Genomic DNA, 27,554 nt, shown 5'->3' with positions numbered 1-27,554 from the left:
GACTCTTTTCTCTGCATACATCAATGATGTCGCTCTTGCTGCTGGTGATTCTCAACGTTCTGTATACTTCTGGCCCTTCTTTGGACACTGTGTTAACTAACCTCCAGAAGAGCTTCAATGCCATACAACTCTACTTCCGTGGCCTCCATCTGCTCTTAAATGCAAGTAAAACTAAATGCATGCTCTTCAACTCTGACCGCCCGTCCAGCATCACTACTCTGGACGGTTCTAACTTAGAATATGTGGACAACTACAAATACCTAGGTGTCTGGTTAGATTGTAAATTCTCCTTCCAGACTCACATTAAGCATCGACAATCCAAAATTAAATCTAGAATCGGCTTCCTATTTCGCAACAAAGCATCCTTCACTCATGCTGCCAAACATACTCTCGTAAAACTGACTATCCTACCGATCATTGACTTTGGCGATGTCATTTACAAAATAGCCTCCAGCACTCTACTCAGCAAATTGGATGCAGCCTATCACAGTGCCATCCGTTTTTGTCACCAAAGCCCCATATACTACCCACCACTGCGACCTGTACGCTCTCGTTGGCTGGCCCTTGCATCATATTCGTCGCCAAACCCACTGGCTCCAGGTCATCTATATATAAGTCTTTGCTTGGTGAAGCCCCGCCGTCTCAGCTCACTGGTCACCATAGCAGCACCCACCCGTAGCATGCGCTCCAACAGGTATATTTCACTGGTCACCCCCAAAGCCAATTCCTCATTTGGCCGCCTTTCCTTCCAGTTCTCTGCTGCCAAAGACTGGAACGAATTGCAAAAATCACTGAAGCTGGAGACATATCTCCCTCACTAACTTTAAGCACCAGCTGTCAGAGCAGATCACTGCACCTGCACATAGCCCATCTGTAAATAGTCCATCCAACTACCTCATCCCCATACGGTTATAGATATATTTTTATTTATTTTTGCTCCTTTGCACCCCAGTATCTCTACTTTCACATTCATATTCTGTACATCTATCACTCCAGTGTTTAATTGCTAAATTGTAATTATTTTGCCACTATGGCCTATTTATTGCTTTACCTCCCTTATCTTACCTAATTTGCACACACTGTATACCTTTTTCCTATTGTGTTATTGACTGTATGTTTGTTTATTCCATGTGTAACTGTGTTGCTTTTTGTGTCGCAATGCTTTGCTTTATCTTGGCCAGGTCGCAGTTGTAAATGAGAACTTGTTCTCAACTAGCCTACCTGGATAAATAAAGGGGAGATAAAAAATGTTTTTTTAAATGAGTAGGTGTGTCCAAACTTTTGACTGGTGCTAGATAACCAATGCTATATTCTTTGTCATGTGACACCCCGAACTGACAAGTTAAAAATCTGTCGTTAACCCACTGTTTCTTGGCCGTCATTTAAAATAAGAATTTGTTCTTAACTGACTTGCCTAGTTAAATAAAGGTAAAATATATATATATTTTTAATGCAGAGTTGAAGTCGGAATTTTACATACGCTTAGGTTGGAGTCATTAAAACGTGTTTTTCAACCACTCCACAATTTTCTTGTTACTAAACTAGTTTTGGCAACAAATTCCTTGTTACCAAACTACAGTTTTGGCAAGTCGGTTAGGACATCTACTTTGTGCATGACACAAGTCATTTTTCCAACAATTGTTTACAGACAGACTATTTCACTTATAATTCACTGTATCACAATTCCAGTGGGTCAGAAGTTTACATACACTAAGTTGACTGTGCCTTTAAACAGCTTGGAAAATTCCAGAAAATTATGTCATGGATTTAGAAGCTTCTGATTGGCTAATTGACATCATTTGAGTCAATTGGAGGTGTACCAATCAGTGCCTCTTTGCTTGACATCATGGGAAAATCAAAAGAAATCAGCCAAGACCTCACAAAACAATTGTAGACCTCCACAAGTGTGGTTCATCCTTGGGAGAAATTTCCAAATGCCTGAAGGTACCACGTTCATCTGTACAAACAATAGCACACAAGTGTAAACACCTTGGGACCACGCAGCCGTCATACTGCTCAGGAAGGAGACGCGTTCTGTCTCCTAGAGATTAACTTCTTCGATATAGGGGGCGCTCTTTGAATTTTTGGATAAAAAAAGGTTCCCGTTTTAAACAAGATATTTTGTCACGAAAAGATACTTGACTATGCATATAAAGCTTTGGAAAGAAAACACTGACGTTTCCAAAACTGCAAAGATATTATCTGTGAGTGTCACAGAACTGATGCTACAGGCGAAGCCCTGATGGAATTTCAAACAGGAAATGCCCCAGATTTTGAAGGCGCTGTGTTCCAATGTCTCCTTATAAAGCTGTGAATGCGCAAGGAATGAGCCTACACTTTCTGTCGTTTCCCCAAGGTGTCTGCAGCATTGTGACGTATATGTAGGCATATCATTGGAAGATTGACCATAAGAGACTACATTTCCCAGGTGCTCGCTTGGTGTCCTCCGTTGCAATTATTCCGTAATCTCCAGTTGCGTGCATTTTTCCAATTGCTTCAGAGGAGAAACCCAACTGCCACGAATGACTTATCATTGAATAGATATGTGAAAAACACCTTGAGGATTGATTATAAACAACGTTTGCCATGTTTCTGTCGATATTATGGAGTTAATTTGGAAAAATGTTCGGCATTGTAATGACTGAATTTTCGGGGGTTTTTCTTAGCCAAACGTGATGAACAAAACGGAGCGATTTCTCCTACACAAATAATATTTTTGGAAAAACTGAACATTTGCTATCTAACTGAGAGTCTCCTCATTGAAAACATCCTAAGTTCTTCAAAGGTAAATTATTTTATTTGAATGCTTTTCTTGTTTTTGTGAAAATGTTGCCTGCTGAATACTAGGCTTAATGCTATGCTAGCTATCAATACTCTTACACAAATGCTTGTTTAGCTATGGTTCAAAAGCATATTTTGAAAATCTGAGATGACAGTGTTGTTAAAAGGCTAAGCTTGTGAGCCAATATATTTATTTCATTTCATTTGCGATTTTCATGAATAGTTAACATTGCGTTATTCTAATGAGCTTGAGGCTATGATTACGCTCCCGGATACGGGATTGCTCGACGCAAGAAGTTAACGTACTTTGATGCGAAAAGTGCAAATCAATCCCAAACAACAGCAAAGGACCCTGTGAAGATGCTGGAGGAAACAGGTACAAAAGTATCTATATCCACAGGTAAATGAGTCCTATATCGACATAACCTGAAAGGACACTAAGCAAGGAAGAAGCCACTGCTCCAAAACCAATATAAAAAAGCCAGACTACGGTTTGCAACTGCACATGGGGACAAAGATTGTACTTTTTGGAGAAATGTCCTCTGTTCTGATGAAACAAAAATAGAACTGTTTGGCCATAATGACCATCGTTATGTTTGGAGGAAAAAGGGGGAGGCTTGCAGGCAGAAGAACACCATCCCAACCGTGAAGCACGGGGGTGGAAGCATCATGTTGTGAGGGTTCTTTGCTGCAAGGGGGACTGGTGCACAAAAAATAGATGGCTTCATGAGGTAGGAAAATTATGTGGATATATTGAAGCAACATCTCAAGACATCAGTCAGGAAGTTAAAGCTTGGTCACAAATGGTTCTCAAAATGGACAATGACCCCAAGCATACTTCCAAAGTTGTGGCAAAATGGCTTAAGACAAGAAAGTCAAGGTATTGGGAAGGCTACCCGAAACGCTTGACACAAATTAAACAATTTAAAGGCAACGCTACCAAATACTAATTGAGTGTATGTAAACTTCTGACCCACTGGGAATGTGATGAAATAAATAAAAGCTGAAATAAATCATTCTCTTTACTATTATTCTGTGGTGATCCTAACTGACCTAAAATATGGAATATTTACTCAAATTAAATGTCAGGAATTGTGAAAAACTGAGTTTAGACTACAGTATGAATTTATTGAAAGGAGCCTAAGTGTGAAAGCCAGATGTCAACAGCTGTCTGATTACTCTACTAAAAGTGAAGCTGTATTACAAATGCCACAGGGTTAGATTTTGTTTATTCTGGTAAAAGGTATAAAAAACAGACAGATAAAAATGGACAGATACGTTGATCTTAACAAGCCATAACTAAACAACCACTATGAACTGACATGCATCGTACGTATCAAGAATCCTTCAAATAGCAAATCAAATTACAAGTACTCTCATGAAATTGTCCAATGCCTTTCTTCCTCCTGTCGACTTTCACACCATGCAACTGAAAATCAGCCCAAATATAATAAACATGTAAGATCCAATTGCAGTTAATGGAGCATGTGGTTCATTGATCGTTTTTCTCAGTGAGTGATGAAATGTCTTTAATAAACAATTTCTATTCTCTTGACTTTTTACTCATAATTGGGTTAACAACAGTGTCTTATCATTCCACAGTCAATACACTTACCAAGACATCAAATTTAAGAGGGTTCTTGACTAGCAGTATATTTTCCAGAACAGTATTAACAACTAACCTCGCTAGAACATAACAAGACCAAAACATAACGTGTTTACAGGATAAAAAAAACTAAAAAACAATGCTAAACTAGAGAGAAATGTTCAAATGAACACGAAATACTAAAATACAGAAGCCAGAACCAGAGGAGATTGAAAAACCATAATTACACAGATCTACATTATTCTGAAGCTGCCATCATAGCACATTTAATTGTACGGACTATTTACAAACAACAATGTCTTCAGGATTTATACAAACACAATCCTTCAAGGAACAGTTAACTAAAAATACATGATAAAAACATAATTTCCGAACTTACCTAGGCTTCCGTCTATCAACCCAGTTACTTCACAAAAGCAACGGTAATGAAATCATGCACTTAATTACTACCGATCATCTTCTGGGGTGATATGGTTGCTTTGTAATGTTTATCCTAGCATTGCCACAAATGATACTAATGGACATGCTAAGAATGCTAACCAGCTCTGGTTAGCTAACTGAGCTAACCAGATGCTGGTGAAATTAACTAAATAACCCACATATGCACCTAAAACTGGGTCGACGGACAACAGCCTATGCAATTTGAAAATGATGTATGAACTATTCCTTTAAGGCTGGGTCATATTTAACATATAAAACAGTTGTCAAAACATCACCATAGTTCAAAGGCCTATGGTATCCTGATGGGCACCAACAGTAGGCTAACAACCAGTTCTTTAGCAGGGGTGACATTGTTACACGTATTCACTGATGCTCTTAGTAAGGGGTTTAAACATTGCACCTTCAATGTTCTTGGGGAAATAAAAGCATAGAGAAAGCAAAACGTATCTAATGTAACTGTAAGAAATACAATTACTTATTTCTTCTCTGTTTTCAATGTTTGTACAAAGTTCCAGAGGTCTCTAACCACCTGTATGAGAGAGAGAGAGAGAGAGACTAATTATAATGCATCCAAATGACGTGCTGCATAGCAGAGAGTTATGAGTCCATGACTCACTTTTACTACAGAATGCCTTTAGTGGGCGCCTTGCCTGGGGAACAATGAACTGAGACGGCATTTAGGGGTACAAGGGGTTGGGTGGGGGCAATAGTACATACCAGAAAGAATGACTAGGAGTCTGACACATCTCAAAGTCTTTGGCTTTGGAACCAAATCGCTTCCACAGATGTGTTCTACACACTGGGATCAAGCCTCCCCTGACCGCACCTTGCAGTCTATAGAGTTTTCACCTGCACAAACAACTGCTGCTGCTGACAGCACAATCTTAATGGAGGCCTTAACATGTCAGGCTGTGGGATCTCAAAGGCTTCCTCATTAATAAAAAGAGAACCTGGTTTGTGACCCTTCCTAGCGCACACACACACACACACACACACACACACACACACACACACACACACACACACTTGAATGCACACACATTCACACTCTTGCACATACACACACACAATAAACGCACACACGCATTCCCATTTAAAAGTTGTTGTGTTTTTGACGTAAACATTCCAATTCCAATTGTTCCCAGAAACTAAACTGGGATATAATGGTGATTAGTGAATACCATCTTGGCACCATGTGGTGAAGATAAAAGGACTTAAATACTCCAAGTAAACTACAACTAGGTGCTGCAATGACGTGAGTAAAAACAATCCTAAATGTACATAGAGTCCCTGCGTTACGTCAGCATTTCTAAGAACAGGTAGTACTAGAGTCCAGTAGCCCTAAATCCATCTAGAGAAATATTCCTTCACTTAGTCAAAGACCTTGAACATGTGAGAGACTGGTACCATTCGCATTCCTCCGGTCCGTTCATTAGGGCTACAAAAGACACTTGGTAGAGAACTACGGCAGTAAATCAATGGGGAAGACTTTGCCTCAGCAGGTCTACTCCCATTCTATCCCTTAAGAGACCGCAGACCCAACATGAACATATTTCACTGCAACAAAACTATCTGAAATAACTGGGACACGGTGGGCAAAACATTTTGTTTTTAAGCTAGGTGTTATATATTTAAAAATGTATTCAGCAATTAATGGCAATCATTATCTAAACTACTGCAATGCTGCTGCTACAAAAAACGATTTCACTACCAAGACAAGAAAAATACTTACTTTTCTGTCTGACATCCTGAAAGCACTTTTGGCATAGTTTTCAAACTTCTGCTCGGTCTTTGGAAAAGGTTTTCCCTGATGGAAAAGAGACAGTAAATATGTTTAATCTGGGTGAGACATTAAATCAAACTGGAGGGGAAACAACATTATTACCAATATTACATAACATGTATAGCCTACAATTCTGTATCATTCACACAAAGCAAATATGAGGTGGCGGTGTAAAGCTGACACGTGTGGTCCATCCAGTCTGAAGTGGCTGTAAGAGAAGAAGACAATAAGCTAATCCCTCTGTATGACGTCTTGGCTGTGTGAGCGCCAGTGGTCAGTACCCCACAACAGACATGGTGGCCATTGGCAAGGTCAGAGGTTATTCGCACACACTCTGGAAGTGGTGCATCATATGTTCCACTAAAGCTTTGCTGCAGCCTCAGAGGGGAAAAACAGGACATCCGTTTTCCCTAAATTGGTACTGCTGAATTGTCTTCAGAGAATACTTTTGTTACCAAGACAACTATGGCGTTTATGGCATGTTATGTCTGCAACCATGCAAAGGGAGGAATAACCACTATTAAAGATAACCCATGGACTTTTGCTAATAGGCCCAGTGCAGTCAAAATTCTGTTTTTCCTGTGTTTTGTATAATATAGTACAACAGCTGAAGAAATGAACACTGTAAAACGATGAAAATATGTGATCAGAGTTATTTCCGGATAGTTGCTGGTTGGAAATACAATTTACACAGGACTTTCTAATCTGCATCTTTTACATTGGTGGAGTTTTGGCTTGCCTTGGTGACATCACCAAGCGGTATAAATTAATAGACCAATAACAAAGAGCGTTCTAAACATGTCTGCCAATAGGTTTTCAGGTTACATATCCCTCCCATTAGGCCCCTCTTATAAGTGCTCACTCAGACCACTCCCAGACAGTCCTAGCAAAATGATCGCTCAAGAATAGCTTTTTGTTGTTGATTTTTTTTTGTTTTGTTGCATTTGAACTGAAAAACAATTACACTAAGGTACTTAATTGTTACCCATAAATGATTTGATATCGTGATAATCTGTTGCATTGGGCCTTTAATATATGGAGCAGCATTTTCTCAAAGCTCTATGTTGGAAGCATGAAAACAACTGTATTACCTCTTTGGCTGCCGACACTAGCTTGCTCTTGATTTCGGGCACGGTGAGAACATTGGATGGGCCAGCTCCAGACTTTTCCTTCTGCCTTTTTTCTTTTCCTCCCACTGGTGTCTGCAAGTCAAACAAGATCAACATCACAGTATCATTCAGTGGTGTGCTTGTTCCAGTAACTAACCAGCCTAACTGAAAGGTTGACACTTAGGCTATGTCTAGATAGCTGTCAATAAGCACTAGTCTCAATGTAGGCTACATAGGTTTTTAGTGTATTCCTCCGCCCTATAAGAAAACCACTGTCCATTGGCCAAAACCCTCCAAGTACATCCCGTCAATGTATCTATGAGTGACATCTAGGCCATTTGCACGATCCCAACGAGAGATGGGCATGGTTATTTGAAAATTAAAGGGGACGTTAGTATTCGATTACTTGGGAGAGTATTCATTTTTTAGCTGAAAAAAAATATGGGCCTATTTTTAACAATGAAAAGGCTTTGTTTAAAAATGGCTACATAGCCTACAACGATAGACCATTACATTCATTAATTTATTTATTTTTTTAAAACAACAGTTTCATGACAGTTTGTATGAGTGCGCCCCATAACGAAGACCCACCGGTAGCCTACACACATTTCACACGTGTAGCGTTTTGTTACTCTCCAATCACAGCGGCACTACAGTCAGAGGCCATGTGTAGCAAGTGAAGTGGGAGATTTCTAATCAATGCAAAATGGAATTAAAATTAGGGAATTAAGTTGGCTAAATGAGAAGGAGTAGGCAAAAAAGATCAACCAACGTAGCCTCAATTAGCCTTGCTACTTTACATAGCCTGTTAAACTCTGACTCCCACTGGTGGCATTTCATAGACGACGCATAATATTGTATATTATCCTCATAAAGTACACTTCGGTCTTAGAGAGGTACGAACTGTGGGATTCAGATAAATGTATCAGAAACAAATGTGACTCCTACAGAGTCCGAGATAGAGCAGACCAAAAAAACCCTGAAATTTAGTTTAATTAAGAATGGGGGTGGGGTCCCCCAATTGTCCCCGTGGAATAAGAAATTTGAAGGTCTAGGTTTGAGATAAAATATGTCAACAATGTCTGTTCCAAAAGGATTTTAACAAATACATTTAAAAAATGTCTGACCTTTTACCTAATGGAGGCACAGGGCTTGTGCAATGTCGTAAAGGAATGATTTACATATATGAGGAGGAAGCTGAAGTCTCTACCTATCCATTGATGTAAATATATCACCTGTCTGGCAGTAAGATTTGAGTTTGATTTCCAAAAAGACAAGACCTGTAACTTTCAAATGATATGTCACTTTCTATTGACCATTTTCTCACCGGGCTCTGTACAGGGCCCAGAACGACCACTCAGAGTTTAACAGGCTAGCTAGCTGGCTAACTAACTGGCTACTGTAGCTAGCTAGTTTCTTTACAATGATTTGATGCAGTCAAGACAGGTACTAACAGATGGGATAACCTATTGCAGCAACAAGTTTGTCTAACTCCTAGCACAAGTCAGTCCGGCTGCTTTCACTATCTCTCTTCCTCCGTGCCACACAGACTGTCACACACCGGCCACTGCTCCTCTCTCGCCCTTCCCCCAGTTCTCTCTCTCTCTCTCTCTCTCTCTCTCTCTCTCTCTCTCTCTCTCTCTCTCTCTCTCTCTCTCTCTCTCTCTCTCTCTCTCTCTCTCTCTCTCTCTCTCTCTCTCTCTCTCTCTCTCTCTCTCTCTCTCTCTCTCTCTCTCTCTCTCTCTCCCTTCCCCTCTCTCTCTCTCTCTCTCTCTCTCTCTCTCTCTCTCTCTCTCTCTCTCTCTCTCTCTCTCTCTCTCTCTCTCTCTCTCTAGTTAAGTTTTTTTTTTTTTTTAACAAAACGGATATCAGGAAAAATATCATTATTTGAATAGTGAAATCATTTAAAATGCCCATCCCTATTCCCAACTGGTTGTAGCTCATGAATTGGCCAGCCCAGGCTGTGCTCAGTGCACTGGTTCCAGCCCCTATCCTGACCTATTTACTGTGAGTGAGAAAGGTTCCTCTATTGGGGTGAGAGCAACCAGCTGGAAGGGGATTAAAGCAAACACACACCACATTCTACCCTAATTACACCACCTTTTGACAAATATGGTGGGTACAAATTATCCTTTTATTGCTTCCAAGCAGTCGAGGACAAGCCCAGACTTTAGCGTTGAGCAACAGAGCTCTGGGGAGGGTTGTTTGCCAAGAGGAGCAGAAAAAAGATTTGTTTTTCAGTGGCAGGTTAACTCCCCCAGACTGACACTGTGAAACGGGTCACTATCTCATGAGAAAAGCAGCGACCGCTTGCTCACGTTTCGCAAAATGTTTTTGCGCTATGGCTTAGTGTGAAAAGCAACCAACGAACACTTCTCATTAACTTTTTTGTACGGGAAGAGAAGTAATATTGAGTAATATTACAAACTCAGAGGCCCTGTATAGTGGTGAGAGACTTTATCCCCTCATAGCAATTATGTAAGCTGACATTTGATTGTCATAAATGTCACTAGTTTCCTTTTTTTGTGTGTATGTGTGTGTGCATACAGCGTGTGTGAGCCTCACAGAGCTCTCCGCCAACATAGCATTAACAGGGCTACAGGTGTGTCCAGAGCCGGGCGGACTTGGCCCCAGAGGTCCTCAATTAGGAGTGTGTGAGTGTGACACACTTTGACACGCCATACGCCGCCGCGGCTGCATGTTACACAAGCAGGGAGCCTGTTCCTACATGCCGGACCGGCTGGAATCCACTGTGATTGCAGGGTTTCATTGACGGCTGGGGCTGTGTTTGAAACTAGGGGAGAGGGACCTTGTTGGAGAGACTTTCTGTCACACGACTGAAGAAATAACTAAAAGAAAGAGTGTTTTTCATTATGACCATTTTCTAACATTTTTGATCCTGGTGAACACTTGACGGTTGCCTTAAAAAACTTTTTACCCGCACCAGCACCGTAGTACAGTGAAAATAATGACCGGCACCCGACCCAAACCCTCCTATCAGGGTTTTGTGAAGAGCATCATATTACCTCTCCAGTTGTGCGTATTAGCGTCTTGACGTTACAGTGGTTTCCCTTTACACTTGGGTTGAAAATGGCAGATTTCAGAATCACCTTTAATTTACACATACGCCCAAATTGGAATGCAGTGGCTCTACATTAAAATGCTATACATTACATCACAGCTCTGGCTGTATGGGTTTTGACTGACAGCCGTTCTGAACTTCAGCACCGCAAGTGATAAAAAGTTGCCCCCATCCCTCCTGCTAATTGGGCAACTTTTGCACATTTTTATTGTCTGAGTGAGGGAAATGCTGTAAATTAAGAGGATTATAATAAATAACGTTTTGATGTCTTACAAGCAAGCCAAACACCCGTTTGTCCAAATGTGCACTTACATTACCATATCATAAAACTCATGTCACATACAGTCACTTCAGGAAGTATTCAGACCACTTGACTTTTGCCACATTTTGTTACGTTACAGCCTTATTCTAAAATGGTTTAAATTGTTTCCCAACTCATTAATCTACACACAATACTACATAATGACAAAACAAAAACAGGTTTGTAATTTTTTGGGGTAAATTATAGAAAATAAAAAACATTTACATAAGTATTCAGACACTTTACTCAGTACTTTCTTGAAGCACCTTTGGCAATGATTACAGCATCGAGTCTTCTTGGGTGTATGACGCTACAAGCTTGGCACACCTGTATTTGGGGAGTTTCTCACATTCTTCTATGCAGATCCTCTCAAGCTCTGTCAGGTTGGATAGGGAGCATCGCTGCACAGCTATTTTCAGGTCTCTCCAGAGATGTTCGATTGGGTTCAAGTCCAGGCTCTGGCTAGGCCACTCAAGGACATTCAGAGACTTGTCCTGAAGCCACTCCTGCGATGTCTTGGCTGTGTGCTTAGGGTCATTGTCCTGTTGGAAGGTGAACCTTCACCCCAGTCTGAGGACCTGAGTGCTCTGGAGCAGATTATCATCAAGGATATCTCTGTACTTTGCTCCATTCATCTTTGCCTTGATCTTAACTAGTCTCCCAGTACCTGCCACTGAAAAACATCCCCACAGCATGATGCAGACACCACCATGCATCCCCGTAGGGATGCTGCCAAGTTTCCTCTAGACGTGATGCTTGGCAATCAGGCCAAAGAGTACAATCTTGGTTTTATCAGACTAGAGAATCTTGTTTCTCATGGTCTGAGAGTCTTTAGGTGCCTTTTGGCAAACTCCAAGAGGGCTGTCATGTGCCTTTTACTGAGGAGTGGCTTCCGCCGGGCCACTCTACCATAAAGACCTGATTGGTGGAGTGCTAGAGAGTGTTGTCCTTCTGGAAGGTTCTCCAATCTCCACAGAGGAACACTAGAGCTCTGTCAGAGTGACCATCAGGTTCTTGCTCACCTCCCTGCTTTTTTCTCTGACATGCACTTTCAACTGTGGGACCTTATATAGACAGGCAGGTGTGTGCCTTTCGAAACCATGTTCAATCAATTGAATTTACCACAGGTGGACTACAATCAAGTTGTAGAAACATCTCAAGGATGATCAATGGAAACAGGATGGACCTGAGCTCAATTTCGAGTCTCATAGCAAAGGGGCTGAATACTTAGGTGAGTAAGGTATTTCAGTTTTTTATTTTCATAAATCAGCAAAAATGTCTAAAAACCTGTTTCGCTTATTATGGGGTATTCTGTGTAGATTGCTGAGGATTTTTATTTATTTAATACATTTTGGAATAAGTCTGTAACGTAAAACAAAATGTGGAAAAAGTCAAGAGGTCTGAATACTTTCCGAAGGCACTGTACAGTGTCAACGTTCATGATTACTATGTTTGATGTACAGTTACAAGATGACATGGCATCATGCCCTGGGTTGTTCTGAATAGAATGAACCTGTGTTGGTCTATGTTGCATCTACTCCACATTTTCCAGGAATATTCTAATCATGTTACTGAATGTATCCAGAATACTTTCAGAATTTGTTATCAACAAATGAGACGAAAATTACAGTAAATGTAAAATTCACAAAAAATCAACAGTTTAACAGTGTGTTTGGATTCAGTCTTGTCAGGTGAACTGTTGTGTCCTCAACTTTGGTCTAATAATTTCCCCATGATCTCCAAGCTGTTCTCTTTCAATTCCTACGATGGTCATGCTTTTCATATTTTCTCTGTTAGAAACATTTCAACTTAGCCCTATCCATATAGGCCAATTCAAACAAGTGTAAAAGGCGAATGAATACGTTTACATGGAGACTAATAATTCAATATAAAATGGATTATGGCAGTAGGCCGAGTATGGCAATAGTCAACTAAACACCTTAGTCTGCTTATCTTAAATCGGTCATAATCAAAGTAAGCATACACCGATTAAAACACCTGGTTCTGAGCAATCCCTCTAATTATTAGGACATGTAAACAGCTTAAATCGATGTCCCAGCGGTGTATTTGATCTGCACATGTGCCAGGACCAGTAGCGCAAACGTCCCCCTCTGATGCACGAGTGAAGTGAGTTCGGAAAAACTGAAAGCACACATCTTAGAAAGAGCTTTCACATACAAACTCCATATGTCAGAACTGAGAATCAAAACGGTATCGCAAAAATAACATGGCCACTGCGGTAGAACGTTTTATTTTAATTGGCGATTTTCTGCATTTATCAAAAGTCCCATCAGTAGCCTGATTTGAGATTTTTCATGTGAAAAGGATTCTTATGGAAATCTTTCTTCATGCAAAGCATGTAAAGGTTTTAAACAAACTATTAAATCAATCCGGCTACGCACAATAATCATATCATTGTGTACATGTAACCGTGCTCAAGGCCGTCATTGAAAATAAGAATTTGTTCTTAACTGACTTGCCTAGTTAAATAAAGGTAAAATATATATATTTTTTAATCAATAAATGATGGTGCATGATGTCAAAAGGTTTTGAAAAGATCTTTGTTGTTTTGAATGTTCGATATAAACATACAGTTGAAGTCGGAAGTTTGCATACACTTAAGTTGGAGTCATTAAAACTCGTTTTTCAACCACTCCTCAAATTTCTTGTTAACAAACTACATTTTTTGCAAGTCGGTTAGGACATCTGCTTTGTACATGACACAAGTAATTTTTCCAACAATTGTTTACAGACAGATTATTTCACTTATAATTCACTGTATCACAATTCCAGTGGGTCAGAAGTTTACAGACACTAAGTTGACTGTGCCTTTAAACAGCTTGGAAAATTCAAGAAAATTATGTCATGGCTTTTGTAGGCTAATTGACATAATTTGAGTCAATTGGAGGTGTACCTGTGGATGTATTTCAAGGCCTACCTTCAAACTCAGTGCCTCGGCTTGAAATCATGGGATAATCAAAAGAAACCAGCCAAGACCTCAGAAAATTGTAGACCTCCACAAGTCTGGTTCATCCTTGGGAGCAATTTCCAAACGCCTGAAGGTACCACGTTCATCTGTACAAACTAGTATGCAAGTGTAAACACCATGGAAACACGCAGCCGTCATACCGCTCAGGAAGGTGACACGTTCTGTCTCCTAGAGATGAACATACTTTTGTGCGAAAAGTGCAAATCAATCCCAGAACAACAGCAAAGGACCTTGTGAAGATGCTGGAGGAAACAGGTACAAAAGTACCTGTCCACAGTAAAAACGAGTCCTATATCGACATAACCTGAAAGGCCGCTTAGCAAGGAAGAAGCCACTGCTCCAAAACCGCCATAAAAAAGCCAGACTACGGTTTGCAACTGCACATGGGGACAAAGATCGTACTTTTTGGAGAAATGTCCTCTGGTCTGATGAAACAAAAATAGAACTCTTTGGCCATAATGACCATTGTTATGTTTGGAGGAAAAAGGGGAGGCTTGCAAGCCGAAGAACACCATCCCAACAGTGAAGCACAGGGGTGGCAGCATCTTGTTGTGGGGGTTCTTTGCTGCAGGAGGGACTGGTACACTTCACAAAGTCAAGGTATTGGAGTAGCCATCACAAAGCCCTGACCTGAATCCTATAGAAAATGTGTGGGCAGAACTGAAAAAGCGTGTGCGAGCAAGGAGGCCTACAAACCTGACTCAGTTACACCAGCTCTGTCAGGAGGAATGGGCCAAAATTCACCCAACTTATTGTGGGAAGCTTGTGGAAGGCTACCCGAAACGTTTGACCCAAGATATAAACTATTTAAAGGCAATACTACCAAATACTAATTGAGTGTTTTTAAACTTCTGACCCACTGGGAATGTGATGAAAGAAATAAAATCTGAAATAAATCATTCTCTCTACTATTATTCTGACATTTCACATTCTTAAAATAAATTGGTGACACTAACTGACCTAAGACAGGGAATTTTTACTAGGATTAAATGTCAGGAATTGTGAAGAACTGAGTTTAAACGTATTTGGCTAATCTGTATGTAAATTTCCGACTTCAACTGTACAATAACTGATGTGAAGATAGCAGCTAAAGAGGTGATGGGAGCCAATGACGATAGTATATTCAAAGTTAACACGTTCGAATTATATGTCACCCAGAATCACCACGGCAACATCAGTTTGTGTGTGTCCACAACAAGTGTGTGGATCCGGAAAGTGACAAGAGGCTTGTTGCTAATTCAAACCATTGTATTGAAAGTAATGTGTAAACACAGATCATTACCTGAAATAATAACAGAGACTAGATACAGTATCTTGATTGTGGGATGAATAAAGAAACCTCTTTACAAAAGTAGACACGGGTTTAAGAAGTAGATTGAACCGAAAGGTTAAAAAACAAGACCATGGTTCTTTTTTTCTTCCCTTTGGAGACTGCTATCATTTTCTCTTTCCTCCGCAGAAATCGGCATTCATCGCACAGATCAAAGGTATCAAATTAGAGAACAAAAGAAACGCACAAATACACACACGCACACCCTCACACCTCCGACTCGAAAAAAACCCAAATGCCACTGGCTCCCGGCCAAGAAAAGTCCGGCGTATTTATTATTTGGGGGCGGCTCTCCACTTCCAAAGGACAGCTGTGGACCTGAAACAGCTGATAGATAGACAGAGCATGCTGTTTAATCTGCGCCAGACACTGATTACAGATGGGACATGTGACTTAATCACTTGCACGCTAGCATTTCAGGTAATCGCTTGCCTCCGATTCAAACACATGGTCATGATGACACTTCTGCCGGCTAAGTCTGAGTGAGGTAGTAATTGTCCCTTTGGTGTCTTGTAGGAGGCCTTTGGAGCCCGGGTAAGGAGACAAAAGACAGTTCGCTGAGAAACTTCCAACTCCCAAGACTAAAAAAACGTTTTTTCCTCTCAACTTTATTCAAGCAGCACAATTGAAAAATCTGGAAAATTTGAGATGTGATTAAAATAATCATTAACAGGTTGGCAAGACACAGATGCAAATTGAACTGGGTGTCCATCAGTTGCCAAAACTGATGATGTAGGTCTTCTCAGGAGAATCCCAGGCAGAGCATCTTACAGTTTTATGACTGTGGCGTCTGCTCGGAGGCATCATCACAGAGCAGGCAGCCTGCTTCAACTTCCATCAATCAAAAGCACTAACACACCATAGATGACTCAACTTTAGACCAACAAACTCAAATGACAGTCATATCGACCCATTTTCCTGGAACCAAAAAGCGTGGACAACGGGACAAAGAGTTAATAAATATGGTGAGAAAGGTACTGGCAAAGGATCTGACGAGCCACCCTAATGACCAGTCACCTGCACTAAGAAAACGCCTGCTTCCTCTGGGAGAAACCTGCCTGCTGCCCCTGACATCAAACACTCATAATGAGAGCAATTGGGAGAAGGTGTGTCCAGGAAGCGAGGGGTGTGAGGAGGCTGTGGAGAGGGGTGGAGGGGTGGCTGAGGGAAGGGGGTCGGGGTTAGGTAGGGTGGGACTGGGGGGTTAAACTGGCAGGAGGCCAGGGTTTTCCCTAAGCCTAGTTAGTTTCCATAAACTAACTAGGCCTCTTTTCATTTAAAATATTCAATTCGCTTGTCAGAAAAGTTTATATAGCCTGTTCCCGCTAGAATGAACGATATGCATGTTCTAGTGAGCTACTGACAGGACTGGCGCCTGTCAGTCACAAAGTGAGCGATGATAGGGGAACACTGCTGGTTTGTCAGTCTGCTGTCTGTCCTGCCTCTCGGTACTGGTTAATTTTGCAGTCAAATTTATTTTTACAGAGGAGGGAGAGCATGATGCTTCTTCATTGTCTACTGTGAATGAATTTACACGTCCCATGTAATGTAAATGTGTACGATGAGTTGAAATCTACTTAATTATTGTTTTTTGAAACAATTTCCTTTATTTTGCGTGTTTCATATAGCCAGCCATGGAGTCGGGGTGCATAGGCTATTTACTGTGCTTTGACTGACGACCGAACAGCAAGTGTTGGCTCGTTCATAAAAGGTGTCGATCTGACTGAATAAAGGAAACCTCCTATGTCTCTTTGATATTCATAAATCATACAACGTAGTTATATGTCCATAGCTTCTCATCGGGACAATAAACCAAAGATCTTGTTTTTTATTTTCCTAGGATTCAAAGCCCATGTCAAGACATGCCAATGACTCGTCAGTGATCTCTAAAGTGACTCGTCAGTGATCTCCAAAGTGACTCGTCAGTGATCTCTAAAGTGACTCGTCAGTGATCTCTAAAGTGACTCGTCAGTGATCTCTAAAGTGACTCGTCAGTGATCAAGTGACTCGTCAGTGATCTCTAAAGTGACTCGTCAATGATCTCTAAAGTGACTCGTCAGTGATCTCTAAAGTGACTCGTCAGTGATCTCTAAAGTGACTCGTCAATGATCTCTAAAGTGACTCGTCAGTGATCTCTAAAGTGACTCGTCAGTGATCTCTAAAGTGACTCGTCAGTGATCTCTAAAGTGACTCAATGATCTCTAAAGTGAATGATCTCTAAAGTGACTCGTCAGTGATCTCTAAAGTGACTCGTCAGTGATCTCTAAAGTGACTCGTCAGTGATCTCTAAAGTGACTCGTCAGTGATCTCTAAAGTGACTCGTCAGTGATCTCTAAAGTGACTCGTCAGTGATCTCTAAAGTGACTCGTCAGTGATCTCTAAAGTGACTCGTCAGTGATCTCTAAAGTGACTCGTCAGTGATCTCTAAAGTGACTCGTCAGTGATCTCTAAAGTGACTCGTCAGTGATCTCTAAAGTGACTCGTCAGTGATCTCTCGTCAGTGATCTCTAAAGTGACGTCAGTGATCTCAGTGTGAGTGATCTCTAAAGTGACTCGTCAGTGATCTCTAAAGTGACCCGTCAGTGATCTCTAAAGTGACTCGTCAGTGATCTCTAAAGTGACTCGTCAGTGATCTCTAAAGTGACTCGTCAGTGATCTCTAAAGTGACTTGTCAGTGTAGCCTAGTGATGGGTTGTTTGCAAACGAATGCCTCTTTTTGAACAGGTCTTCAAAGTGAACGCCGGGAACTGAATCGCTACCATTGTTTTTTTCCCGGCAGATAAATTGTGAAAAAACGTGATGAAGATGTTGAATCATCACTGCAGGAACAATTGGTAGTGGAGAAAGCCTCAACCTTCTCCAAAAAATGATAAAAGTAAAAAGACTGAAGGTTATAAAAGCTAATGATACTAACTCTTCAACCATACTCACTCAGCCCCGACACAGGAGGCCATGCGTCATCTTCGGCCCTACTCTCCTCCCTTTCAGCCTCTAACTCCCACTGTCCCCCTTCCTCGACCCTCCCCTCCTGCTCTGTAGCAGAGTGACTCTGCGTGCTCACTGAACAGGCCTGCGGGCAGCTGAGCGGAAATGGAGGAAAACTAAACCCCCCCATCCCAGAACTCACTGGCTGGCTATTTTCTTTATTTGTCTGGTTACTCCATGTACTTAGGGAAAACACTGCGGAGGTTTCGGAGGTTAGCCTGTTGGTTAATCCCCACTAGCATTTTAACAACGGCTGTCGTCACGTGGTGAACAGCGGCCATTACAGAATTAGCTAGATTAGCAAGCGTTTGCTCTACCATACCGCACGCTGCCCCGAGGGCTACGCACCACCCCAGGTGATTAGCATAGCAAGTCTCACCTCACCTCATCTCACCGCATTAGTGTCTGACATCACGTACAAAGGGTACAGTTTTCAGTCCGAAACAACGTGCTGTGAGGATTATGATCATTTCTTGCCATGACAGGAAGTGTTGAAGGCGTCTTTCCTGACATATTGTTAGAGAGAAAATTTGATTGAATTTTTGAGACACTGCTATGAAGTTTTTAATATCTAAATGAGAGGTTCACATACATTCATTTAAGTACATTTGTAATTTGATTAAGGCGAAAACAACCTGTAGCTGTTCCGAGTCTATAGTCTATTTTATGTCAACACGAGAGAAATGACTGCGACAAAAGGTCACTGCTACTGTTTCAAGTTAAGCTAGACTCATTTGTGGGACTACGTGGGTGGGTGGGTGGAGGGGCTGATTAGGGCATTCTTAAGGAGGGGAAGGTTGCAAAGGTGGGAGGGAGGGGTGTTTTGGCTTCAAAGGTGGTCTGCAACTCAAAACGGTAGGTCAGGCCGAGAGGTCGTGGTCTTAAACCCCATCCTGGGAAACGTGTTCAGGGGTCAGATGTGTTTGTTTAACACAGAGAGAGTTCAATCCTCGGGTTTGTAAGGCCGCTGTCCAAGAAATTCCACCTGAGTAATTAAGCACCAGTCTTGAGCTAATTGCTACTTGGATTAATCACATTCTTTTGCAGTTCTTTAATTAAATGCAGCTTGTTGAAGGTTTGGCAAGTACTTCTGGAACAGTGGTCTTATGAGCAGACACCTCTTACATAATAAGCATGTCTTATTGTGAACATTCAAATGTGACTGTGTAACTACTACGGAAATACATAGGTATTAATACGATTTATTTACAGAAAATGTAGTCTCTTGTGACAAACTTAACATATATGTGGCTAGGGCATGCAGGATTTTCTATACTGTCCCCCATGAACAGCAATGTCATGGAACAAACAGCTGATGTGTATGCTCTATGCGCATCACAACTCCTATATGCTGAAAGATATCTTCCATTTTTCATGTTCAACAGCATAACACTGTTATTAAGATTCTTCTCTCTAAACTAGCTGGCAGAGAACATGTGTTTTCCATGAGTTTATTTTGAAGCCTAGACCACAAATGCACCTTTAAACTGTCTGCTTTTGGACTGCCCCTTTAAACTGTCTGCTTTGGAACTGCCCCTTTAAACTGTCTGCTTTGGAACTGCCCCTTTAAACTGTCTGCTTTGGAACTGCCCCTTTAAACTGTCTGCTTTGGAACTGCCCCTTTAAACTGTCTGCTTTGGAACTGCCCCTTTAAACTGTCTGCTTTGGAACTGCCCCTTTAAACTGTCTGCTTTGGAACTGCCCCTTTAAACTGTCTGCTTTGGAACTGCCCCTTTAAACTGTCTGCTTTGGAACTGCCTAACCACAAACAACTCTTTGGAATCTCTCCTTGCCTCCTCAGCTCCAGGCCTATTTTGGAATCACATGATCTTATCCAATAGTAGGCTGGACAATAGAACGAGTCAAAATTCACTCAAGGCTGAAAAATGTCAAAAGAGCGTTGGCTAAGCTGGAACACTAGTGCGCGCCCATAGCAAATGAATGGATTGGAACGTTGGCAGTGCCTGTTTTGACTGGAGTGAACCTTAGAATTCCATTTAGCCTAAATGGCACCAAAAAATATATCCCTTTTTATTTTACCACTACAATCTGTTCGTAGGACGAAACTGAAAAATAACAACCTGTGTAGAAAGTAAACATCCGCACCTCGAAGGTGTCAAGTGTGCTTATGTCTGCATAACAAGGAAGTAGGAAAAAATTGTAACTTCTAACTTCTATTTTTGGTGTAGCGTTTGATGACAATGGAATACACTGCCCAGCCTTACATAATTAGAAAGAGGAGATTCTCATGATTAAAATATTGTCCAATTTATTTTAAAAAAGGAAAATGTACACATTGCGAGATATTTGGCGAAATAGGTAGACATACCTATATTTCCCTCATAGAAAACAATGGGACGACCTCAGAATTCCATGAGTAATTTTTAGTTGTTGTTTACATTTGAACTACCAGCAACGTGGGCAGGTCTCATTGCCAACAATAGCAAAGCAGACATTGTGACATAGAACAATAAGCTGGAGATAGAATGTTCGGAAAGCAAGTTGGTGCTCAATAGAACTAATAGGAGCTGGCAGGGTGAAAAATGCCCTAAAATAAGGCCTGTTTATTCCGTGATTACTTCAAAACTACGGCAAGCAGCTGGGACATATGGTAATATTATGAAACTGGGCTCCACGGCGGATGCAATGAACTAGTTTTTATCAGAAAAAAACATTGTTAAAAATGTCAGGTGTCCAGCCTACCCATAGATTGAAAACTCTACGATTCACCAGCCAAATGAAAATACCACTTTTGGGAGCAGACACCAGTGCTTCATATGGATGACAGTAATTACTCTGGTTTCATGTTGGTCTAAAGAGTTCTAAACAGGTGTAAGAGTTGACCTACCTTGGTTTGAGGTTTAGCTGATGGTCCCCATTGTTTCCCTGGAGAGCCATTCTGCGCCCATGTCACACTTTTCGGCTTCTTCCCCAAAGGCTCCGGGCTCTGAGAGACAACGGAACTAGTTAGGAGACATGCAGGAAGCACCATACAAAATAGAAAACCCAATTTCCACTAATCTTTTAATTTGGGATGACGACATGTTGACAGCAAAAACGTGTTGCCGTTGTCAAAATAGACTGCCTGCCTGTCTATATAAACTACTTCAGTCAGATCTTCAAAAGGAGGGAAATGGGAAATTAGTAAAATAGTGTATTGGGGGAACAGTAATTAGTATGCTCGCCATCCTCTCAGTGTTTCAACCCAGGAAGCGTATTAATACCCATGCTGTCACTGCTCATCACTATAATGCAGTATGAGCATGACAAAGAGTTAAGAGAGCAAAGAAAAGAAGAGGAAGTAGAATAAAGATGTGTGTCTGTAGAAGGGATAGCAGAATAAATCAACAGGTGACAGAAAGGCTCAGCTGTCATCTGGCCCTGGGGCTACAATCAGTGCTCACATCACGTATGTGCATCTGCCTCGCTTTCATCTCTCTCGGCCTGGCACAGGTCAAATCACAAACAACGATACACAGCCACACAAACACACACACTGTTCTAAGACAAACGCCAGGTGCGATGAGTAACTGTTGGACAAGAGAAGGGGGGCGGTGTGTGAGAATAAAGTGAGGAATAAAAGCGAAAGATAGACAGCAGGAGGACAGAGGGACAGGACATGTAGACCTAGGTAAGTTATCGAGGAGAGGGGGCAGGGGCGGGGGGTTAAGGAAATGGGAATTCCCAAGCCTAGACGTGTGGGCTGTGTTAATCAAGTTGTCTTTACTGCGTCTCACTTTGCACGGTGCTGGTGAAACAGTGAGTGTTCAGGTAGATTACAGAGGAGAAATCCGATCATTATACCCGCAGACCCTGTGTTTTAGTCTTGAAAAACCAGATGGGTACTAGAGGGAACAAGATGAAAAAGTTTCCCCCGCTTCGTCTCCAGCAAAATGGCCGCCGGTCAGCGAGTGCAAATCAGAGCACTAAAAACATGTCTAGTTTACCAGACTTGCAATAATAACAAGAATTTGACAAAATGGTCTTTGACACTGATACGCAATACAACAAATGAGACTTGATGTAAGACAATAAAATATGCCTAAAACATTTTACATTATGTTGTGAAACATTTTATCCTGTGTCTATTCCAAGGTCTGGTGTTATGTGTCACAATCCTAGCTATCTAAGATGACATAATACTACTTGTTGGATCTCCTATTGGCACTAGTCTACATGGACAAGTCTTTGTCTAACATGACACCTAGTGGACATATCAGGTACATCATCTATACCCAGTGTCATTAGTCAAGGTCTTGTGGTCGCTACGTTTGTGAACAGAGAATAACAGGGCTTACTTTCTTTATGGTTGGTTTGGCTGGAACTTTCTGTACCTTCACCTCACTCTCATCTTCATCACTATCGTCGTCATCATCACTACAATGAATAGAATATGAACATCTATTTGTCAGGCTATCTAATGGTGGCCCATCAAAAGCACATGACGCAAGACACACCAAACAACCAAAAATACAAAAACCGAACATTCATACTCGTCGTCATCTTCATCGCTATCATCATCATCATCTGACTCCATTTTCAGTTTCTTCTGCAAAGGGAAATAAACATAATGTATGTAAAACTGTTGTTAACAAGGCCTGATGTATGCAGTTGAATACAATACAATATATTTCTCCCATTATGTGCCTGTTGCATGAGTTAACACAGCAGGAGGAACATACCGGAGCAGGACGCTTCCCTGAGGTCAAGCTTGACAGCCTCTTCACAGGTGATGTGTTGTTTTCCTCCTCTTCCTCATCAGAGTCCTTCACACCTACAAGTTGAGATTAGGTTATGCATTCAGCGCTGATGTCTTGTACTGTCACAATGTCACCTTATATCAAGCCCGAAGAGAGTATGCAAACAACTAAACCAGCAGACTGCAAATAAAAGAGTCACTCACTGACAAAATGCTGTCCACTGATGTACACGGGTCCACAGCCAGACTGGAGACGGAAGGTTACTGGAGGGGTGATCTCAAACCCTCCTAAACTCACCTGCCAAACAGGGGAGAGCATTACAATATTTTGAATTGTTTCACATTTATGAGCAGCTGAAACTATCAAACGTAGAAGTACGTCACAAATGACATCAGAGAATGTAAATTAAACTAGCTTTTTCCCCATGGGGAAGGAATCCCATGGATCTGCTAGCAAAAGGGTCTTATCAAATGCTCTATTAATGTATTACCATATTAAAATCAAAACATCTATTCACTTGTATCTGCTTGTTAAATATAAAAGTTGTGGGTGCAGCCGGTTGTGAATGTGAATTCCTAAGTGCCAGGCCATTGTTCTGGTGGTGATGGTAACCAAACAAAACACAGGTGTAGGTATTAGAGTAACTACTGTTGAAGTGTTCAGGTAGTGATAACTTCCATAAAGTAACGCAATTATCCACTCACAGCTAGTGTTTTCAAGCCTGAATCAGAACCAAAACACACACAAGCCCAGCAGCAGCCAACAAGCCAAGCATGTTACAACAATAGAAGTCAGAAACAGCGACAGTGTTCTCTGGACCTCTGGATCAGGGCGGCAGTCAGATTTTTTCCATTTAATATGCAGAAACTGGATTACTTTAGGACAGGGATGGGCGACTAGCGGCCTTTTTTTAGGATCGTGGATCAATCCCCCCCCAAAAAACAAAATGTTTTGGGGGAATTCAGTCAGGATCTCAACTTACTGCCGAGAGTTAGAATATTAGAATACACAAGCTGCAATTTTGAAATGTGGTTGTGCATCACTTTTTTATCTTGTGTCAGTCAGAGCACTTTTTATTTATTGGTAAGTTAGTCTAGCTGGGGGCCCCCCATTGATTTTGTTAGTCACTCTCACTCAGATATCATTTTAAAAACTGCAAAGATTTCTCTCCACCCTATGGCAAAATGTGTAGAATTGCAGGAAATTAGCTGTAAAACTGCACATTTTTCTCTCCACTCCATGGACAAATTTGTAGAATTGTATGAAGTTAATTCTAAAATAGCTTTTTCTCCGCCCTATGTTAAAATGTGTAGAATTATAGAAAACTTGCTTTAAAACGGCAATAATTTATTATTATAAATTGTTTTGGTGGGCTCCCCCCCCAAAAAATGTCACTTAGGTCCCCAAAAGGCTAGGGCTGGCTCTGACTGCATGTGTGGGTATAGATGTGGGTGCATAGACCCCCAAGCCACTGCGGCCCCACATGAGTTCAGATTTTTTTGTGGCCCCCACCCCCATCAAAGTTGCCCATCTTTGCTTTAGGAGAAACCAGGCTGACATCATGGAGAATTAGCCCATCACTGGCATGGCCTTGTCATAATCCAATCAAATTGTATTTGTCACATGCGCCGAAGACATTACATACATTACATTTAAGTCATTTAGCAGACGCTCTTATCCAGAGCGACTTACAAACCTTACCGTGAAATGATTAAGCCCTTAACCAACAATCCAGTTCAAGAAATAGAGTTAAGAAAAGATTGACTAAATAAGAAGCGTAGGTCGCCATCTCTATAGCCACAAATGTAGCGTGAGGAAAGATAGTAATAGGTTGTGTGGTTCATTGAATCCAGCCCAGTGTTGTGACTTGGGTCATGGCCAAAAATACCTGTAGCATCTGTGTAGAAACACTGTAATTACTACAGTAACAACACGTTATTTGAGTAATTGCATGGTAATGGAGTGGAGTGTTTTTCGCTATTACAAAAGTGGAATAAGGGACAGGGTTAAACGAACATTCCTAAAGCTTAAGGTGAGGTGAGTAAGAGCACGAACTAGGGTGATTCATCATTCTAAAACACTCACAGAGGGCAGCACGGACGGCTTCAGCACAGCCAGTGGAATTTTGGTGGTCTTTCCGTCGTATGTGACGCCCTCGATCTCCACCGTATGAAACGTATCCTCGGCCTCCGCACCCAGGCACACCTGTAAAACCAACAGCTGTTTCACAGATATGATATTGTATGTTTTTCCATGTTGGAACACGCCAACACCCTCCAGTCTCCCTCATTTGTCTGTCAATCACCATCTTTGCTTGGTGGCAAATAGGGAGAACGTTACAATGAGGATATCTATTTAGAAGAGAGGAACGGGGTCATTTGCAAAGGTAGGAAAAGGAGCAGAAAACAAAGAAAAACATTGTCTGTTGATGAATATGTTATTCCTTTAAATACACATCAAAGAACTGTGACTAGTAGAAATCTCTACTCATTATGTTGACAAAGGTGAACTTGTTATTGTGGTGTACTGGTACAAAGGGATTTCTGTTATTTTCCAAAAGTAATGAAACAAAAGGGAAACAGGTGAAATAGACTAGATATTCCATTACATAAAATACAAGTTTCCATTGTATTTGTCAAAAGAAATTATTTAACAGGTGCCAGTCTGCACAGGTGCAAAGACAAATATACTGCAGAAAGTGTCAAAATAAATGGACTTGATGAAGAATATTTAAGAACATACAGCTAGCTGAATTATTAAAATTAAATTACCTCACAGTAACGTTAGTTGTAGCATAGTGAAATGCATCAGTTGTCACGACCTAATACATTATTATTGTTTTAAAACGCCATGATGAAATGTTGGCCAAGTAGCTAGCTAGCTACAATATTATGATATTCTGTAATGGAAACTCGATCTCAGAACTGGCATCAAAATCTTACTGCTTTGAGTGACAGCTGATGATCCGCATCATCGTCCTCCACCTCGACTTTGAACTCCTTTTTGTCCGATTTGAGTGCACAACCTGATGTTCACAACACATAGGTTAGCAAACTCTAAGCAAATAGCTGTAGACATTCTACATTGAAAACAGAAACGTAACAGTATCATTGATAACAAATTAAGCTAGCTAGCCTGCTAGCTTGCTAGCTAGCTTGCAAACAAAAGAGGGTATTGCTGAATTGGCGCGAGAAGCTCATATGCATTGCTAGCTTAATATAGACATTTGGTGTGTTTGGGAGAGTTATAGCTATGTAACAAAGTACAAATGTCTGCTATTACTAACTGTGCACTGAAATTTATCGTGGCAGTACAGACGTGCTCACCAAATAAATACATTTGAGGTCTGGTTAAATCTGGGACGCTATCCTCCGCCATTTTCCCCCTGAATGTTATTGTTCTGTTCCGTAAAGGCAAATGACAGCTCAGGTACCCAATGGGATAGCTAATAGGGAGTTGTGGAAATCATATTCGTCCAATCGAATCAAAGCCTGGGTGGGACAAAAAGGGGGAACCCCACTGTGGTTTATGTCCAGCAGATGGAGACATTGCAAAGGAACTATAAATAATCCTGTGATACTTGAGATTTGAAAATCTACTGTAGTATATGATATTGCTGTTTTGTAATGGTGAAACACTTGCCATTAATATTGGGTATACTGGGTATACTTTTATACCTGTGTAGTAACACTGTACATCTGTAGCCCTGAAGTGTTTTGAAAGGCTGGTCATGGCTTACACCAACACCATCATCCCAGAAACCCTAGACACACCAATTCGCATACCGCCCCACATATGACGCAATCTCTATTGCACTCCACACTGCCCTTTCCTACCTGGACAAAAAGAACACCTACGTGATAATGCTAGTGGTTGACTATAGCTCAGCGTTCAACACCATAGTGCCCTCAAAGCTCATAACTAAGCTAAGGACCCTGGGACTAAACACCTACCTCTGCAACTGGATCTTGGACTTCCTGACGGGCCGTCCCCAGGTGGTAAGGGTAAGCAAAAACACATCTGCCATGCTGATCGTCAACATGGGGGTCCCTCAGGGGGACTTAGTCCCCTCCTGCACTCCCTGTTCACCCACGACTGCGTGGTTTAGCACGACTCCAACACCATCATTATGTTTGCAGACGACACAACAGTGGTAGGCCTGATCACCGACAATGATGAGACAGCCTATAGAGAGGAGCTGTCCCTCAACTTGAGCACGACAAATGAGCTGATCGTAGACTACAGGAAAAGGAGGGCTGAGCACTCCCCGAATCACATCGACGGGGCTGTAGTGGAGCAGGTCGAGAGCTTCAAGTTCCTTGGTGTCCCCATCAAAAACAAACTATCATGGTCCAAACACACCAAGACAGTTGTGAAGAGGGCACGACAATGCCTATTCTCCCTCAGGAGAATGAAAAGATTTGGCATGGGTCCCCAGATCCTCCAA

At 41.4% G+C, this 27,554-nt stretch overlaps 1 protein-coding gene across 1 annotated transcript; it reads right to left on the bottom strand.

Moving 5' to 3' along the window:
- Positions 1-3,993: 3,993 nt before the first annotated feature.
- Positions 3,994-26,518, bottom strand: npm1b (nucleophosmin 1b). The gene is made up of 11 exons (XM_035766079.2): positions 26,434-26,518; positions 26,050-26,132; positions 25,193-25,312; positions 23,311-23,404; positions 23,090-23,181; positions 22,901-22,956; positions 22,706-22,784; positions 21,256-21,354; positions 7,703-7,813; positions 6,561-6,635; positions 3,994-5,357 (listed from the first exon to the last, which is right to left on the bottom strand). Exons 1-11 carry the CDS (start codon positions 26,483-26,485, stop codon positions 5,304-5,306), a joined length of 915 nt encoding a protein of 304 aa, XP_035621972.1. The 5' UTR covers positions 26,486-26,518; the 3' UTR covers positions 3,994-5,303.
- Positions 26,519-27,554: the final 1,036 nt, after the last annotated feature.

The sequence above is a fragment of the Oncorhynchus keta genome, chromosome 4 (genome assembly GCF_023373465.1).
Source record: "Oncorhynchus keta strain PuntledgeMale-10-30-2019 chromosome 4, Oket_V2, whole genome shotgun sequence".
NCBI lineage: Eukaryota > Metazoa > Chordata > Actinopteri > Salmoniformes > Salmonidae > Oncorhynchus > Oncorhynchus keta.
Note: the sequence above shows the minus strand (reverse complement) of the source record. Positions and strands in the feature narration are given on the sequence as shown.